Genomic DNA, 19,054 nt, shown 5'->3' with positions numbered 1-19,054 from the left:
ATGTAAAAGGAACTGTTTATAAGCTATGCAGAATTATTGATTGGTTTACTGGTGGGCGACGTGGTCAGGTGGGTGCCGTCTGACTGCCACAAGCTCGTGGTCCTGGGCTGCCAGAGCAGGGGTGAGTGTGGCCAAGCCCAGGACTGGAACCCTGGCCAGCCAAGCGGCGAGGGGGTGGGAGGGGCAATGCCGCCCAGAGCTGCCAGCCTGGCGGGAAGGTCAAGGCAGCAGGGCTCACCCCTACAGAGCCAGTGGGCCCCCGCCCCATTCCCACAGGCAAGGATGGTGGGTGCGCACCCTCTCTCCTCCTGGTAGGTGGTCAGGGGGCTCTATGTCTGGGGAAGCCCCCAGGCTCAGAAACTCCTCCCTATGCAGCCCAGCCAGGCTCCAGTGCCAGGAGCTGGTCCTCATGCCCTGTGTCCCGTGCTGCTGTTCAAAACCTAAAAGCATGGGCACCCAGGGTGCCATTTTCCCTAAGGCCAGCGCAGGTTTTACCGTTTGTGGATCTGTGCCGAAGATCCGTGCATTGGCAGAAGAGTTTTTAGGATATACTTTTTTACTGGAAACTGTCAAAGAAATGGCTCCAAACCATTTTGAGTTAGATGAAATCACTTATGTTGGTATTTACTGAGGTTGTCAGAGGTTAAAAGCTGTGTCTGACACAGGGCACAAAAGCAAGTCTGTGTGACAAGTCTGTCTGTAACCTGGGGTCTAGTTAATTAAAGAGGCAGTAAGGTGGGGGAGAAAATATTACGTTTCGCATGCCTGTTGCACACAGCAATCTCCCCATGGTGGTTTGCTCTTTCCGTGTGCTCTTCTTTTCTGATGATCCTTCTCCCACTCTTAGTTCTGGTCTTTTTTTCATGGCTCCCGCCAGTGCTTTGAACAACTCTCCATTTTACGTACTCGATGGCATTACCCTTCCTTCTTCAAATCCCCCCTTAAAACGCTCTTATTCTGTGATGTTTTCTTCCATTGATGCATGCACCTCTACATACTTGCATTTGCACTATTATTCTGTGTATTGCAGTTGTCTGACATAGACATTTCAGGACAGGGACCATGACTTCTTTTTAATGTTTTAACATTTATGGTATGTCACTGATAACAGATCCTGCAATAAATAATTGAAGAATCTAATTTGATTTTCTTTCCTCTTTGTTTCGTTGTAGGTTTATAGCTAAACCCTGTGCCTTAGGTCTTAACGTCCAGGCAAATGGACCACAGAAAGCCCAACCTAATGCTATTCTGGAAAAAGTTTTCACTGCAATTACAAAGGTACGGTATTTACCTAACATGTTCATTTTATAAAAGGTGATATGATGCTTTAACACTGATCTGCGTAAAGTAAGATCATTGCAAGTGAAGCCAAAGAACTATTAATGCAATGTTAAGATTTCACAGTTAAAAGCAGAAAATGCAAATGTAAAGATTCTATTACCCATGCTAGCTTTGCAACTTGGGCAAGCCCTTCATGGCATACATGTTAGAACATGACAGTATCATACCAAGCGACACATTTAACCAGGAAAACTGTAATAGAAAATACTCCATAGGCATGTGGCTGCTTATATTAACATTCATTTTTGTATTTTATTTTTTTGTGGGGGGAGGGCAGAGGGGGTTGGACAAAGGGGGTGGAAAATGTTACTCTTTATTAATAATGTTAGCATGTCAGTGTTCCAGATTTGGATTTGGGTTTTACAACTCTCAAGTGAATTGGGAAGGATGGGGCACTATTGGTTGGCTGATATCTATTTGTATTGTGATGGCTATTCTTCACATCAGAAAAAGCTAGGAAAATAATTAACGATGAATTTTTGCAACTTGTGGAATTCTGTAGAATACAGCAAAACGATAGGGAAGCCTTAAACTCATTTTTGCCCTTTGTGCAGCTAATTTTCTCTTGCCCTTCAGATAAGGATGGAAAGGCTCTGGGTTTCCATATTTGTGGATTTTGTTGGTGAAATGTTTGCAGATTGTCCTAGCAGCAGTTCCTGGCACTGTCTGAGCCTCCTGATCAGGCTAGGCAGTGAGAATGCAGTGATGATCAGGTGTCGTTATCCTCGTCTAAAGATCTTAGCATATGACCACTTACTTTGGACAGATATCATGAGAGGAAGCTTTCCTCTGCTTTTAGTCGTTCGTCTCATTTTACGTTAACACCAACTTGCAGCTGAACACACACCACATCTCAGCTGGCCTGTGCTTTTCAGACATCTTTCACAAAGAACAAAATCAGGATTTCATACAGGCCATTTTGTCAAGGTTAAAGTTACCAGAGGCGGTGTTAAGAGGATGAAATATGCCCAGACAGCTCTAGATGCTGGCTGCCTGCCTACGCATCTTGCGTCAGGGGAGCTGATCTCCTTCTTGGTTTGGTAGTCTACCCTCCTAATAAGCGCAGGTGCCATTTTCACCATTGCATTGGTTCATTTTGGCAGCATACTTGCAAAGGTGGATCAGATACACCTGCCTGTCTGAAAGGCCCACTACATCTATCCCTCTCTGATTCAGGGGGAAAGGGAAGTTGTCTTAGAATAATAGACTCAGAGATCCTGTAGAAAAATACAGGGCTTCTCTGTGTTAAGGTTCAGTCTAATTCCTGCTGCGTTATGTTAGCTGGTGCGCAGAACTAGCTCCAATGAGAATATAATGGAGAATGGGGAGCCCTCTTAGAGCTGCAAAAGAATGTAGATACTTACACTCTGGCAAGGAACTGGCTGCTAAACCTCTGGAAGTGCTGGAGGATCATTTTCATGCTCACTAGTCCAGTGGCTGTGGTATGAACCACAAGTTGTGACGGTCTGGATAAGTTCCATGACTTCCCAGCGCCGGGGGCTGATTTCCAGGCCCCTCCCCAGCATCCTGGTAGTGCTGTTTGGCAAGCCACACTTACAAACCACTGCCAGCAAGTTGGTCATTTTTGTTACATGCCAGATGCTACAGTCGTACCCAGGCAAAACTCTCACTGGCTACAGTGAATGCTCTGCCTGTATAAGCCCTATGGGTTTTGACTCCAAATGACTTTTTTAAAAAGAAAAACAAATGGCTGAACTGATTAAAAATCAGCTTTAGAGAAAAAATATCCTTTTCTCCCTTGTTCCCTTTTCTGGGGACTCAGATACAAATTTCAGCCTGGAGGGGATTTTATTTCAGGTTTATTAATCCATGGAATTTTAGGAGTTTATATAATGGAAACTTTTTCACACAGTCTTAACTATAGCTGCACTTGCATTTCATCCACCATATCAAATTGCTTATAGGAGCAAATCTTATCCCCAGGAAAACAGATGCACAGAGTAAATTCTCAGGATAATTTTTTTAAAATGTGATGGGGGACATTGGAATGGACTTAGTGTGGAATATTGTACACAGAGCATCAACAGACAATTTGAAATGTATCCTCTTCCCCTGTTTTCCATGTAGTGCTCAAGTCCAGTAAATGTCAGTTTTCCCTCGCCTTGTGCATGCTACAGTATGCAGCTTAACCTCTATTCCAATGTAGTAACAGTCATGTTTGCTGCTGTTGAAAATGACTACTTAAAGCTAATTTTACTGAGCACGTCTGTCTCAGTTGCTAAGGTGACTTTCTTTGACGTTGTCACTTTAAAAATAGAAAGTGTAGTTTTTGAATATTAATGTACAGGAAAATGTGTTTCTCTTTATCAGTTGAACAATCTCCTTGGTCATGTCAACAGTTACATCAGTTACACATACGCAGAGTGATGAAAGAGACAAGGCTCATGCTGAGGGGTTTTGCAGGCCCCATTGCTCAAGGAGTGTATAGCATTTGATAGGCAGGGAGTGCTAGAGATGAGGTCGCAGAAAAGGTTTCAGTTATAACTAGGCGTGGAAAGATTAGTTTTTTACTGGTAAATGTCAGAAAATGTTGATTTCACCAAACACACACGCTGCTGAAGAAATATATTTACATTGATAATAATCAAATGTAAGAAAAATGCTGCCTGAGAACCTAATAGAGTATGATTTAAGGATATTTATTTTGTATATTCTGATGTGTTGAAAATTTGTGTTTTTAACAGTTATAAAGCTTTTAACTTTTTGAATCTCAACATCTACCGTCATTAAATAATTGTCTGATCACTCCCTTGACTCACCTTTAATTTTGTGCAGCTGTGAAAATGTAAAGAGATGAAAAATAGAAAAAAAGCTTAAAAATAAATATTGATATTACCTATCGAACTGGTGTGTGTGTATGTGTGTATGTGTATGTATGTGTGTGTGTGTGTATGTGTGTATATATATATATTGAATTCTGCCAAGCCAATTTGTAACCTCCTGTTTTCCCCAATAACTTTTAAAACTTCTCTATGTAGCTGCGTTGCCTTAGCCCCTTTTATTAGAGTACTGTATTTGATTATACATCCACCAATAGGTGTTTTGTATGAAGAGACTTTGTCTTACTTCCAGTTGTCCATGAGGCTGGCAGAGAGCTGGGGTTGAGCCTGTAAGTCCTAGTCCTAAGTAAGATTGAGTTCTTTATGACCAGACTTGGGGGGTCTAAATATAAAACAATATTAGGATACCTGTTATGAAGATAAAATGCACCTGCAGTCATTTTATCACTTTTTGTTGTGTAGCATCCAGATGAGAAGAGACTGGAAGGCCTCTCCAAGCAGCTGGACTGGGATGTACGCAGTATTCAGCGTTGGTTTCGACAAAGACGCAACCAGGAAAAGCCCAGCGTTCTTACAAAGTTCTGTGAAAGCATGTAAGGAGCCGTGTTCTTTCTTGCATGTTTTACAATATGCTTCCTTTGCTAAGTGCCCCGGTTGTAATGTTTCTCCTCAAAATGAAAGAATTAATTTATCCTTGAACTGAGAGAATCTTCTTTTCTCAAAGGAAATCAGCTAGGCACTTGAAGAGCACGGGAGCAAGAACAGACTGAAAGAATCCTTTAGAATGTTATTGAAACAATGCATGTAAATTAAACTGTGGGAAGTTTAGAGACACTAGAACACAGAAAGGGAAACACAGAAACTCACCAGTTGGTGAGGCAAAGTTATGGGCATGGCAGGCTGGTTCTTTGGGGCAAAATCGCTTGAAAAACTTATTTGTAGCTATGCGATTCATCTTTATATCACAGTTTTTGAAGCAATATAATTTGAAAGAAGCTAGAGATGGGGAGGTGGACACAAAGACCTATTGGGTCACCTAGCCCATCCCTGTTATCAGTGCGGGATGGTTTCCTATTCTGTCATTTTCTAGCACTTTTTTTCTAATCCAGATTTAATAACTCTGAGCAGTTTAAGCCCCAACCACTTCCTTTGGGAGGTTATTCCGCAGTGTACTTGAGTTTACTTTTAGGAAATCTTTCCTGATGCCTGTTCACTTTAAAACCAGATCTTCTCCTATTGAGCCTTTGCTAGATAGAACCCCATTGTTTTTAGAATCTAAATTACATTTCCATGCCGTTTTAAGCATTTTAATGCTAAATCTGTACTGAAAGCCTCGAAAATTAAATCTACTTAAAATATTAGAGCAATTTTTTCTTAAAGGGAACTAAGTGATAGATTGTTACCTTATAATGAATGTGAAGGGAGAACATTCTTCTGTTGCTTTCTTCTGATTCATTCCAAGAATCAGCCCAATGGTACCCAGGGCCGCCCAGAGGATTCAGGGGGCCTGGGGCAGGGCTGGGTCTTCAGCGGCAATTCAGCGGTGGGTCCCTCTTGGAGGGAAGGACCCGCCGCCGAATTTCCACCAAAGAATGAAGTGGCAGCGGTAGAGCAGCCTAAGTGCCACTGATCATGGCTTTTTTTTTTTTTTTTTTTTCCCTGCTGCTTGTGGCACTTGTACTCACCCGGCAGTGCTCCGAGGTTTCAGCAACACTTCAGCAGCGAGTCCTTCACTCACTCCGAGTCTTCCGCTGCACTGAAGGACCCGCCGCCGAAGACCCGGAGCGAGTGAAGGGCCCGCTGCAAAAGTGCCACTGAAAACCCGAAATGGCATGTGGGCCCCTGTGGGGCCTGGGGCAAATTGCCCCACTTGCCCCCTCGGGCGGCCCTGATGGTACCGAGGTAACATGTTGCTCTGTAGACATGGAAGGTCACACATTTGAGGCAAGATTTACTCCCTCTGGGTTGGGAGACATGACCAGTACTGTGGCGGCAGGAAAGAAATATTGGGCATACAATTTCCAGCACAGTCTTTCTGGTCCACCGGTCACATTATTGCTGGCTCAAGAATCCACTTGTGCATCCTGTTAGCCGGGGGAAAGCTGTTAGGTAGCAGATGTCAGTGGAAGTAGAAAAACCTAAGCTGAAGTTGGGAAAAAAATATTAAAGAGGCTCTTGAGAATCCTTAGGTGATTTTAAAATACTGTGAATCAGTGTCAGCAGGGTTCTGTTTGTTCAGCAGACCTTATTGCGCTGCATGTTTCTCTTCTGTGTTTTTATATTATTTCTCTATTTAGGGTTTCCTAGACCCTGCTTTAGCATTCACTCCTCTGCAGGATGGGTCAGAATCTGACTCTTAAAAATAACAGTTGATTCATCTGGACATTTATTCTCAAAACAAACACAAATGTGGTACACTAATAGCAGCCTTTTATTTGTATTGAGACAAGGACTGAATGAGGGGTGAGAGTCTGGGGGTGTTTCTGTTAAGCACATTTGCCATCTAAGCTCAGAGAGCTGGAATGATTTGTCATATAAAACATGACAAATTGTGCCAGTGCAGATAAACAGAGGCCCTTAATCATCAGAGCTCTTAATTCATTTCCTTCACATTTACGGATAAAATCCATTGTTTTACTATTTAATAATACCAGAGTAAGAATCTGGATCTTTTTGATGGCAGAAGCTGGTGATATTAATCATCTTAATTTGCAGAAGAATCACATTTTGTTGTTGTTAATGACTTCAGTTAATTTTCTCCGGGGATTGTAATTTGTATACTGTCCCCTTAGCACCTGGGAAAGGACAGGGATCTTAACAGCTTTCTAGACCTCTGCTACCGTTGGTACATTGTATTTTTAGCTCTTTGATGTACGGTTCCATAACTTGGGTCAAATTTTGCTTTTTTACACCACTGGGCCTGAACCAGTGTAACTGGGAGTGGAATTTGGCTCTTCATTCTGCAAGCGGAAGGGAAGCACTGAAGAGTTTGCAGCTGAATTCAATACCGAAGGATACTTCTAGAGTACTCATTTTGGGGCAGGTTCATCACTGACTTGCAGCGTATGCAGTTCCATTGATTTCGTGGGAGGTAATTGGTGCTGAATTGGAGCTACGTTGGGCAAAAGGTGTCTGAAGCATGGACGGTGCAGCTGGGGAAAAGGTGCAGTAATGAGAACATCTTTTTTGGGGGAGAGGTGACTTAACCTTTTTTTTTAAACTCCTCAGTAAAAGCAAGTGCAAAAATGAGGCCAAGATGTAATGAAAGAGCAAGACAGTTAACCTATTTAAAAAAAATTAAGTGCTAGTTTCATTCAAGAGTCATTGGGCACTCATACGATATAAATATTTAATAGCAATAATAATAATACATGCAGCTCCAAAAGAAGCAAGATGACATCTGTGGTAAATATTAACAGTTGAATAGAGGCTCAGCGGAGTACTGAGTATGAGTCAAATTTTGTCTGCATGTGATTCCAAGTGGCTGTTGCCTGTTATCCAAGGGCAGAAATTGGCCACACACTACAGGTAGTCTGAGGATATACTCTTCCAGCATTCAGAATGGCCAGGAATCTGTTACCATGCTAGCATTGTCAGTGATATCAGAAATGATGCAATATATTGCATCAAATGGTAACCAGACTGCAAAGTGGCATGTCCAGTTTTTGGCCCATCTATTTAATAGGGATAGAGCTGTTGGACTTTCATTTGAATAATGTGACAAATCACTGCAGACTCTCCCTTCCCAATATCATTGTTGCCTGGTTCAATGCGTATCCATCTACATTGGGGCACCTGGAATATTGCCTCAATCAGAAATATTAGCCAATTTGGAGTAAAAAGAAAAAAAGTATCTCCACCCGAGTTCTGTGGACTATGTGTAACTGTTAATTTACTGGAATAGCCTTTTGTAGATGAAGAATCCATGTGTGGGCAGCTGCTTTGGAGCCCCAGGCTGCATAAAGCACATGGTCACTTATGGGACAGGGTGAGGGCAGGGAAGGGGTTGGCTCCAAAACCGCAGTAGTGGGGATTCGCTGAATATTCCAGTATCCACAGCAAAGCACAGCAGGGCCCTTTGAGATGCTCTGTTTGGTGTGTACATGGCATAAAAGGAAACCAGAAGGGACTGTGACAGACTAATCATTTCCTGCAATATTCTGAATGAACTTTACTGAGTTGAACTTTGTTGAATTAGGTTTAATACCTTTGGGGTCCATTGTATTAAAAGTGCAATTGTGTATGTGTTATTGGGGAACTGTATAGATGTAACTTCTCTAGGAGACTGGCTAATGCACACTCTGGAAGGTATTATGAACTTCAAAGGGCTTTTGGGACCAATATTTATGAAGTGGATTTACTAGGAAGTACTTGGGTGTAAGGGGAATGCAAATGACCCACTTCCAATCAACCCATTTGAAACTCTGCCCTGGGGAGGTGTAACCGTGCCTTAGTGGGTCATAACTGAGAATGCCAAATTCAGGATCAATTGCTGAGAAATAGGGCAAACACAACCCAAAACTGGTGGTTATTCTTTTATAAGATATACCAAGTAAGCCACAAAATTAAACTCCTGTTTCACCACACTGGCTAACAAGAAAACATAAAGGCAGTTTACTCAGGCATTCCAGTTCTTATATCACCACCAAAAACACTGGATTCAGAGATGAGCGGTTCTTTACAACCAGTCTCATCAAATAATAGGTTCTTCTGATCCCAAAGGACCAGCCACATACCCAGATCAATATATAACTTAGATCTTACCCAAAAATCACACTGATGCCAATCCTTTAGTATCTAAAATCTAAAGGTTTATTCATAAAATAAAAGAAAGAAAGGTGAGAGTTAAAACTGGTTAAAGGAATCAATTTTATACAGTAATGGCAAAGTTCTTGATTCAGGCTTGTAGCAGTGATGGAATAAACTGCTGGCTTAAGTCAAGTCTCTGCAGTACATCCACAGCTTGGATGGGTCATTCAGTCCATTGTTCAGAGCTTCAGTTTGTACAAAAGTTCCTACAGAGGTAAGTAGCAGGAATGAAGACAAAATGGAGATTTTGCCAGGGCCTTTTATAGCTTTTTCCCTGTGGAGGGCATCCCATTGTTACTGTGGAAAATTACAGCAACAAGATGGAGTTTGGAGTCACATGGGCAAGTCACATGTCCATGCATTTTGCCTAATCACAGCAGGAAATTTCATTAAGTGTAGATAGGAATCTCCCATGGTCCATTGTCAGTTAAATGTTCTTTCGATGGGCTACTCAATTTGAATAGTTCCTCCAAGATGTGCTGGCTAATTACTTTGTGGGCATTCCCCCAGGAGCAAACATTTGAAATCCAAGTACAGACATTCCCCAACTTATGCAAACATTCCATTCTGGAATGCCTTGCATAACTCGAATTTTGCATAAGTCGGAAATGTATCTCCGACCATTATGCCAAAAAAACCCCAACCCCTCCTATTTCTAGTTTACGAACTTTTTCCGTAAGTGCAGATTTGCATAAGTTGGGTCTTGCGAAACCCGGGGAGCGTCTATAAAGAACCAGTTCTCATAGCTTCACATACAAAAATGATACATGCATACAGACAGCATAATATAACCAGCAAATCATAACACTTTCATAGACATCTCACTCGACAACTTTTGTACAATATTTGCTGCAAATATATAACAGTGCCAAATCCTACCTCAGCGCCTCATCGTGGTGCAGCAGTGACACCCTGGCCGTCTGACAGCTATGATAACAGGGCATATGCCCTGGTAGGGCTAACCATGCTACAAAGGTGTCTGACTATCCAGTCCAAGGAGGGGGATTGCTCTCTCAGAGCGTTTTTCCTTCTCCTTAGAGGTTGAAGGCTAGCTAAAATTGAGGAGGTACGTATGCCTGCCCGCCTAGCCAGTGGGATGGCTTAAAGTTAACGGCTAAAACAACATGAGTAAATGGGTCTTAGTTCCCTGCGTGTCATCAAATCGTTCTTCGGTGGTGGAGTGGAAATTGAGAACGAGGTTGCTAAAAATGTCAGGTGCTAGGTCAACATGGAAAAGGACAACCCTTGCTGTGTGTACTTACAATTGTAAGTTGCTGGTGAGGGAGGAAACATTAAACCATCTGATGGAGGAGAAGAAAAGGATAAGATGATATCCTCGGTATCTGCAAAACCTGATGAAAGAAGGAGTTGAAAGTCAACTGGAAGGATGGAAGCGCTGTGAGTCTTGGAAAGAGAGATGGCGCTAGAAACGTTGGAGGAGTTGGATTTATTGTCAGTAAAGTTTGGGTTTCGAAAGTCATATTATGCCAGCTAATATCATCACGTACTGGTGTGCTGCATCTTCAGATGGAGTCAAACTGTCATCAAGGTCATCCAGGCCTACACTCCCACAAGTGCAAGTGAGGATGAAGAAGTGGAAGAATTCTACCAAGAGCTTGAAAGAGCCCTCGCGCAAAAGTCCACTTACATTGTCACGATGGGAGATTTCAGCGCTAAGGTCGGGTGATGGAAAGCTGGCAAAAAGTTCATAGGGAGATACAGCAGCAGCGAAAGAAATGAAAGAGGAGAAGGGCTGGTAATGATGGTAGAAACGAAAGAACTGTACATGGCAAACGCCTCGTACAAAAAGGATTGCAAAAAACTTGATGTGGATCGTGCCAAACACTAAGAGTAAGAAAGAAATTGACTATATTTTAGTCAATAAAAGGTGCATCGTTCAAGACGTCCCTTCCGCACTGGCAGTGACCATCACCTGCTTAGAGCGAAGTTGATTTTTTGATGAAGTAGTGGAAAAGAAAGCTTTACAGATGCAATCAGGAAACAGCGCCCGAAGACATTCGATGAAGCAAAACTTGAAGAAAGTGATTTCTGGATTTGATTGGAGCCAGACAGAAAAGTGTGATCAGGACTATAGTATCTTTGCTGACAACCTGAGACGTTGCATAAAAGCAGCTGAAATTGAAAAGACGAAGAAGGCAAATGGAAGAATCTCGAATTAAATGAAAAGCTTGTTAGAGAAGTGGAGAAATATGAAAAGGAACTTGGATAACAACCTCGAGTACTCCATTCTATGCAAGCTTATACGGCAAAAACTGAAGGATGACTTTGAGAACTTCTGAAAAGAAAAGCTCCTTAAAACAGCTGAATCACGCAAGAGCCTCATGACATGCAAGTGGGAATTGGCACAATATAGACTGAACGTAACAGCATTGAAGAACAAGGATGGAGACACGGTAATTGACAGAGCAGGGATGGAGGAGGTCTGCAAGGAGTTCTATACAGAACTGTTCAAATCAAGAATCAACGTCCCTCTCTCAACGCTCCAAGAGTCAGAAGAACTCATCCCCCCAGTAATCATCAGTGAAGTTCAAAGCGCACTACACCAGATGAATGGAAAAGCTCCAGGCAAAGATGGAATAACATCAGAAATGATTTCCGCAGGAGGTGAAAAACTTTGGAAGGCCCTCGCTTTAAGATTCAGTCAATATCTCGAAGAAGGAAAAATACCATCAAGCTGGAAGGAGTTGAATACTATCTTGCTGTACAAGAAGGGGGATCGAGAAAATCTTAAGAACTATCGCCCTATACGCCTGCTCTCTCATACGATCTATAAACTCTTTATAAAGGTGATAACAAACCAACTCTTGCAGAGTCTGGATGAACAACAGCCGAGAGAGCAGGCAGGGTTTCGAAGAAATTTCAGCATGATCGACCATATACTTACCCTTAGCCAGCTCCTAGAAGAGCGAGGAAATGCAAACTCCCGCTGTGCATTGCTTTCGTCGACTATGAAAAGGCCTTCGATAGCATCGAGTTCAACGCAATATTAAAGGCGCTCGCAGAGCAGGGCATTAATACGCAGTACATCAGTTTGTTGAAGGAAGCGAATACTGGATGTACAACAGACATTACTCTCCTCGAAACTCCCCTCTGCATCCCAATCCAGAGAGGCGTAAAGCAAAGAGATATTTCACCGAAACTATTTACTGCCTGCCTTAAAATGGTTATGAACAAGATCAATTGGAGGAGTGGTGTTAATATAAATAGAGAACGATTGTCTCATCTCAGATTCGCGCACATCATACTAATTGCCGAAAGCACTAACCAACTGCAGAGCATGCTACAAAGACTTGACAAGAAAAGCAGCCAGGTTGGTCTGAAAATGCACCGTTGCAAAACGAAATACATGCAATCAGACGTCTTAGGAAAAGCCCGAATAACAGTAACAGGAGAAGAAACTGAAGAAGTGGAACAGTACATATATTTGGGCCAAGGAGTTAATAAGCGCCAAGACATGAACGGAGAACTCTCGCGAAGGATTCGGGCAGGATGGTGTGCATTTAATTCCATCAAGGATGTCCTCAAGGGAGAAATCGACAAGACAACACATACAAATGTCTTCAGTTCAATAGTGCTGCCAGCCATGGCAGTGAAACATGGGCACTGACGAAGAGAGAAGAACAACGGCTGTCGGTAGCTGAAAGGGCAATGGAACGAGCTATGTTGGGAATTTCCCTTCTGGATTGTATCCCAAATTAAATGATTAGAGAATGCAGCCGTGTGAAAGATATTGTCATGGAAAGCGGATATAATAAGATACGACGGCTGGGCCACATGTCCGTGCACTGTGCTAATAGGTGGACCGCAATCATTGCAGAGTGGTACCCGTGAGAACAGAAAAGACCACCTGGTCGGCCTCCAAGATGGGAAGATGACATTGTTAAACGTTTTGGATGAACATGGAGAAGAGAGGCAAGAATGCGAGAAGAATGGTGGCCGTGTTGTGATCGGCACAGTCTTAACAGCAGCTGAAGACTGATCCAGGATATAACAGTGGTTGCAACAATGATCTATATGGTCATATTTTAATCAGGTAATGTCACAGGAGGAAAACCCATTGTCTGTATAACCCTGGGGTATATCCACACTTTAAATACTGTGTGCACTTCTGGTCACCCCAGCTCAAAAAAGAGATTAGAACTGGAAAAGGTAAAGAGAAGAGCAACAAAAATAAGAGGGATGGAAGAGCTTCCATATGAGGGAAGTGTGATGTTCCTCTGGTGTTATCTGGACCGGTGATGAGCTAGTTCCCTCCATTCCTTAATTCTGGGAGCCAGACAGCCTTACCCTGCCCTGCTCTGCTGTGAGAACCCCCACTCCTGGGGCATGTAAGCTGCTCCTTAGATTGTGCAACTGAATGAATGACACTAGCCAATATCTCCGGTCCAAGACACAACCTTAGGAACCTCTGTCTTGCAGTGTCCAGTTTTGCCCGCGGGATACTGCAAGCTTATATGAGTTCATCAATTTAACAAAGAAATTGATATGTACCAGGCTCATTATCCCAAGGGGAGTCTCTGACACGCTTCAAACCAAACACACTGCCTCAGGTAGAATAAACAAACATATGGGGGGAGGGATAGCTGAGTGGTTTGAGCATTGGCCTGCTAAACCGAGGCTTGTGAGTTCAATTCTTAAGGGTGCCATTTGGGGATTGGTCTTGCTTTGAACAGGGGGCTAGAATAGATGATCTCCTGAGGTCCCTTCCAACCCTGATATTCTATGAGGACAAATGAGAGTGAAAATGTAAAAGAATGAAGAATAGTATGTACTGTGGATGCAGGAGAAGGAAAAGGGGTGCTCTCTCTCTTCTAGGAGGAACATGCATAGACAGAATTTATCTATCCTCAAGCACTCTCCTTCTCAAGAAAGCAAATAAAGGTTGCTACTCCTTCTTTATTGTTTTGAATTGTATATCTTTTTCCAAGTGAAATATTACAGCAAGGCCTACAGTGAAGAGAACTATTTGTCATACCCTTCATGTGAATTTTTTATGACAGTTTGTGACCTGATATTCTCTCCACTTTCCTTGAATAGCAGAATAATTCCACATACAAGAACTTAAACTGGGGAAAAATAGAGACAGCTGCTTTGGAAGTTGAGAATTTTGATCTGTGGAGGTGGGAGTCCTGACAAAATGCATCGGAACTTGTGTGTGTGATACATTAATGCAGTAGCAGAAAACCAGAAGGCAATAAGCTCTCAGACCTGAATTTTGAATAGCCCCGGCCCACTCAGGGCACCCAAAATATGTGACTCTGTGTGTTGGAGTGGAGGGAACATTGGGGTGTGTGGAATTTATTCAGCTGAAAAGCCAACTTTTCTAAAATGGCCCAATTCTCCATATATCATAGTAGCTTCATACACGTCCTCATAAAAAGTGGGTTAAAAGACCTATTTAGAAACATGTGGCAGAGCTGCAGTTCTTACAGGCCCAAACTTGTTTTGGGCAACACAGCATGAGGACCTAAAAGTACACAACAAGAAATATTCATGGCATGGATCATAATGAGTTGGATTTGGAGTCCTCCAAACTAATTTTGTTGGGGCACTCTGATGTCCTGCCAACCCTCCAAAGGCTTATACAGCAGGCTTTAAACACTGTAGGAGCCTAAGCATTGTAGCAGGTACAAAGGCTACAAAGTTAAGCTGCCTAAACTTTACTCCCCAGTTTTCTGAAGTTGCTGAAGGTACTGTTTGAAGTTACTGTGACTTGGGAAGCTGGATTTTCAACTGACCAATATGTTCTCTCCACTCAGAGCTGCTTTAAAACTCCCATCCCCTGTTATACCTTGTTGCCTAGTCAGCTGAGAAGTAATAGGAAGCAACTCCATTACAATTCTGTTTGATTCAGTGAGCTTCAATTTGCAAGCAACAGAACATGGCATTATAGATCTGTATAAGTCTCTGATTCGTCAATATACATTTTGAAACACTTCATCTAACACAGTGGATGACTAACCAGTGTTTCATAAGCAGAAAGAACCAGGGGAACTGGTGTGTAAAGAAAATGTTGCTAGATGTGGGATAAGTGGGTGTCACTGTGCATTATGAGTGCATACAGGCAATATGGGGAGAAATTGGGCCATTATTGCAAGTGGAGCAGTTTTAGTTTTAGTTTATTTGTGGGGAACTGTACTTTTAAGAGGCTTTGGTAAGAGCTAGTTGGAACCAGTTGTAGTATGTAGAAGGCCCATGTTAAGCAATGCTGAGCTGTTAGAACTGGGACACGGAATGAAGCAGACTTGTGTCCGACTTCTTGGCTCTGAGTGATCATGGACACCATCATAGTGACTACAAGCTACAGGTGAAGCACTTATGCTCCACTGCTCCTTCCCTTTCTGAATCCCTATTGGACTCTGCGTCTTTTCCACTTTCCTGTTTGGTTCCTGCTCCCGTTGAGACATCTCACTTCATGACCAATTCACAATGAGCTCTTCCTTCCCCCATCTGCGAGAGATGGGCCTTATTTCACCATCCGTGAGGCTGCGGGCCAAATTTAGAACCAAGAGCAGGTACTCTTTGCCTACCACCCCCAGCTTTCCACTCTCCTCTGGATTTAGCTCTGAGGCTAGATCTGAATTCTTTGGGAGATGCTAGAGGCCCCCCCCCCGCCCCCCACAAAAGGGGATTGCAGTGCATAGTGTTGGGAACAAAGGCCAGCAGCTGAGTCTGGGACTAGCTAGCTCTCTCTCTCCAGGCTGTCTAATGAATGCAGATGAGCTATAGCAGAATTGCCTGATTGGCTAAAGGGAACCAGGAGGTGTGCTCTCAAGGCCAGCAGCAGCAGGAGGAGGTAGCTGGCTGCTCAGTGCTTGTGCCCAGATCTGTGATTGCTTCTATACCTGCCTTGTTCCCAGCCTTGTTCCAGCTGCAGCTCCGCTTCCTTACTCAGCTTCTGATTCCAGCTCTGACCTTTGGTTCTTACTCTGGCTCTGACTAGTAGGACAGATGGAGCCCACATCTCGGTTTCTGACGCAGAGAAATCATCTCCAAGCTAAAATGCAAAATGTGCTAACACTGGGCAGATAGTAGTCTTTATGTGCAGTAGCTAGGTACTGGGGAGGCAACTCTGAAAGATCCACAAGGAGTTTCCTCCTCCCTTCTTTCTGGAGAGGAGGAGGAGATTCCCCCCTCCCAATCCTTCCCCTGTGGAAGAAGATGAGGGTTCAGCCCACAAGTTCTGTAGTTGGTACAAAGCAGTGTGCCTCTACCCCTGTTCTGGCCCCACTCTTTGGCAGCATGGATCCATTGAAACCACTTGTCAAGACTCCTGCAGCCATGGCTGACCCTGGAGCCTCTTTAAAGTGGATGGCTGCCTCTGAAGAGGGGAAGTGACAGACTAAGCCCCTACATAGGGATGCCGGGCTCTTCTATTTGATCATCATAGGCTCGGGTGCTAAAATGTTGAATAAAGAAGTTATTGCTGCCAAGTCAAGCTGGCAGGTGGGTCCAGTTTAGCTGTAACTGGGTTATAAAAGGTGTGAGAGACCTTTTTTTATGGGTCAGAGGTGGTTCTGGAGAGAAGGGGTGTTGGCAACTAAATGCAGGGAGTAAGTTTGGGCTGAGGTTTATGATGGGTTGTATTGAGAACTCAGATAACCAAACCCCATGAACTTGGACAGGTAAATTGAGGTCTGTGTGCTGTGGGTGAAGTAGGGAATCGGCCTATTAAAAAGGGGTGTATTGTATTCATTTAGATGGAATGAATGGTGCTAATTTTACAGAATTAGGACAAAATAAATAAACATTATGAATAGGTGCAAGAAAACCAGACAGAAAAATTGAACTAGTTTAAACAAAAATGGCCAATGGATATAAGTGAAGCGCTATGGTGAGATCATACTTGATAAACAAGAAAATGTGGGTATAAAGTTACCCGTGACAAGGTTGGCCTTATGAAAATGGATTTAATTGGTGAACAAAATAATTAGGATAAAATATGCTGCTAACTTTTACCCCTTTTGGAGTTCTTAAAAGAGACTGAAAAAAAGAAGAATCACCTCCGCCCCCCCCACCCACCCCCCGCCAGCTCATCCTGCGACCTGCCAGCAGTACTGCTCATCTTGACTCATCTCAATTCAGAAGAAGCAGACTAGGTTAAGGAACTTTCTCCCCAAGAGGAAGGACAGCTGGCCTTGCTACTATTTAAGGAACTTAGTTTTCACCTGTGAGTGTTGAAAGTTGTCACATTATCATGACATCCAATCCTCAGTCTGTCAGTGGGGATATTTAATTACCTGCACCACAAAGGCATGTAAAATGCTGTACTGTTTCTTTTTCCCTTGTTGAGTTGCTTTCTGTTCCCCCTTCTTTCCTCCTGTCCTGTCTCTCATTCTTTTAGCTTTTCATCGCATCCTGAAATCAGTTATATTACATTCATCCACGCCTGCCTTATCTAAGGAGAAAGGATTAAACCAGAGGATATGGTGATTTAATGGTTTCTTGTGGCCTTGAACTCTATGAATTGTTTGAGATATCAGTTGATATAGATTTAATAACAAACACCATTAGTGTGAGGGGAACAAACAATAAAATACAAAGGACTAGCCCTTTCATCCCACAACAACAGCGGGACATTCAATGAAACTGAAAGGAGAAAAATTCAAAACTGATAAAAAGGAAATGCTTTGTCACATAAGCCATAATTAGACTGGGGAAATCCATTGCTATTATTGGCTATTATTGAGGCCGATAACTTAACAAGATGCAAAGAGGGATTGAATGTTGATATGGATAACAAGAATATTCAGTGTTGGGTTTATGCATAGTTAATAAACACAGGTTTTTTGTTTTTTTTTTGGAACTTAGAAGTCTCCATGTTACTTCTTATATTCTTAATATTGTGTGGAGAGCAAATACTCAACAAGTAGCTAACGATAATGTTGGAAGGGAGATAAAACCTTGGGTTTCATTGTACAAACCAATTTCTAATTTTTAGGGTTTAAGATTATGGGGCAGATTACACCACTGTCTACTGTGGAGTTTCTTGCACCTTCCTCTCCAGCACACTGGACACTATCAGAGAGAGGTGCTAGATTAAATCGACCTCTGGCCTGATCCAGTAGGGCGGTTTCTCTGTTCCTGTGCAAATTTAAGTCAGCAGATCCAGACCTTCATTAATAGCTGCCTCAGAAGGATTCTCCAGATCCGCTGGCCAGACACCATCAGTAACATCCACCTCTTGGAGAGGACCCGTCAACTCCCAGCAGAGGAAGAAATTAGAAGGAGAAGGTGGGGCTGGATAGGACATACACTACGCAAGCAGCCAACCAACATCACCAGACAGGCACTGCGGTGGAACCCCCAAGGCAAGCGGAAAAGAGGCCGCCCAAGAAATACCTGGCGACGCGACCTTCAGGTTGATAGCAAAAAAATGGGCTATACCTGGAACCAGCTAGAGCGAATGGCCCAGGATAGAAGACTCTGGAGATCTGTGGTTGGCGGCCCATACCCCGGTTGGGGTGACGGGCATGAATGAATGATTCTGCACATGGAGCATTTTGGGTTGTGACCATTTGAGTTGTCATTTTATGGTTCATTAGCTGCTGCTGCTGCTGCTTCTGCTTTAGAAGTGTAGCAGTGACTGGATGTGTGTGTGTCACTCCCATGCTCCTCCCTGAAAGGTTGTGGCAAACTAATAGCTCAAAGCACTGACTGGGCTTTGAAGGAGGGGAACAAGTTACCCTGGTGCACTGAAGGAAAGTAGCCTTTTCCAGGAATGTAGGCCTGATAGTGTGGGGTCAGAGGTGTGGAGTCAAGGAAGGAAACAAAGGGAGTTTGAGGGTGAGCAGTGTTCACAAGGAAAAGAAGTTCTGAGATGTTGGCAGGAGCAGATTCGGAAAGAGCCTTACAGCTGAGGATGAGGCATTCCCGTGGGATGTGGAAGGCGCCTCAGGCAATGAAATGGCTCAAGGGTAGGAGTGACACGCCCTTAGCAGGAAGTGAAGAAGGGCTGGTGTACACTATACGGTTAGGTCAACATAAGGCAGCTGACGTCGACCTAATTATATCAGTGTCTACACTACAGTCTTCCTCCCGCTTATGTAAGGCCGTACTACACCGACATAACTCCACTTCCA

General features: G+C 43.2%; 1 protein-coding gene across 1 annotated transcript in view; it reads left to right on the top strand.

Moving 5' to 3' along the window:
• CERS6 (ceramide synthase 6) overlaps nt 1-19,054 on the top strand; it is a 210,566-nt gene that overhangs the window by 68,033 nt on the left and 123,479 nt on the right. The window contains exons 2-3 of the mRNA XM_039494876.1: nt 1,173-1,278; nt 4,605-4,735. Coding sequence (XP_039350810.1) covers nt 1,173-1,278; nt 4,605-4,735 — 237 coding nt within the window. The remainder of the gene's footprint in view (nt 1-1,172; nt 1,279-4,604; nt 4,736-19,054) is intronic.

This window comes from Mauremys reevesii, linkage group 11 (genome assembly GCF_016161935.1).
Source record: "Mauremys reevesii isolate NIE-2019 linkage group 11, ASM1616193v1, whole genome shotgun sequence".
Classification (NCBI taxonomy): domain Eukaryota; kingdom Metazoa; phylum Chordata; order Testudines; family Geoemydidae; genus Mauremys; species Mauremys reevesii.
The sequence above is the reverse complement of the archived record's forward strand: the minus strand, read 5'-3'. Positions and strand labels throughout refer to the sequence as shown.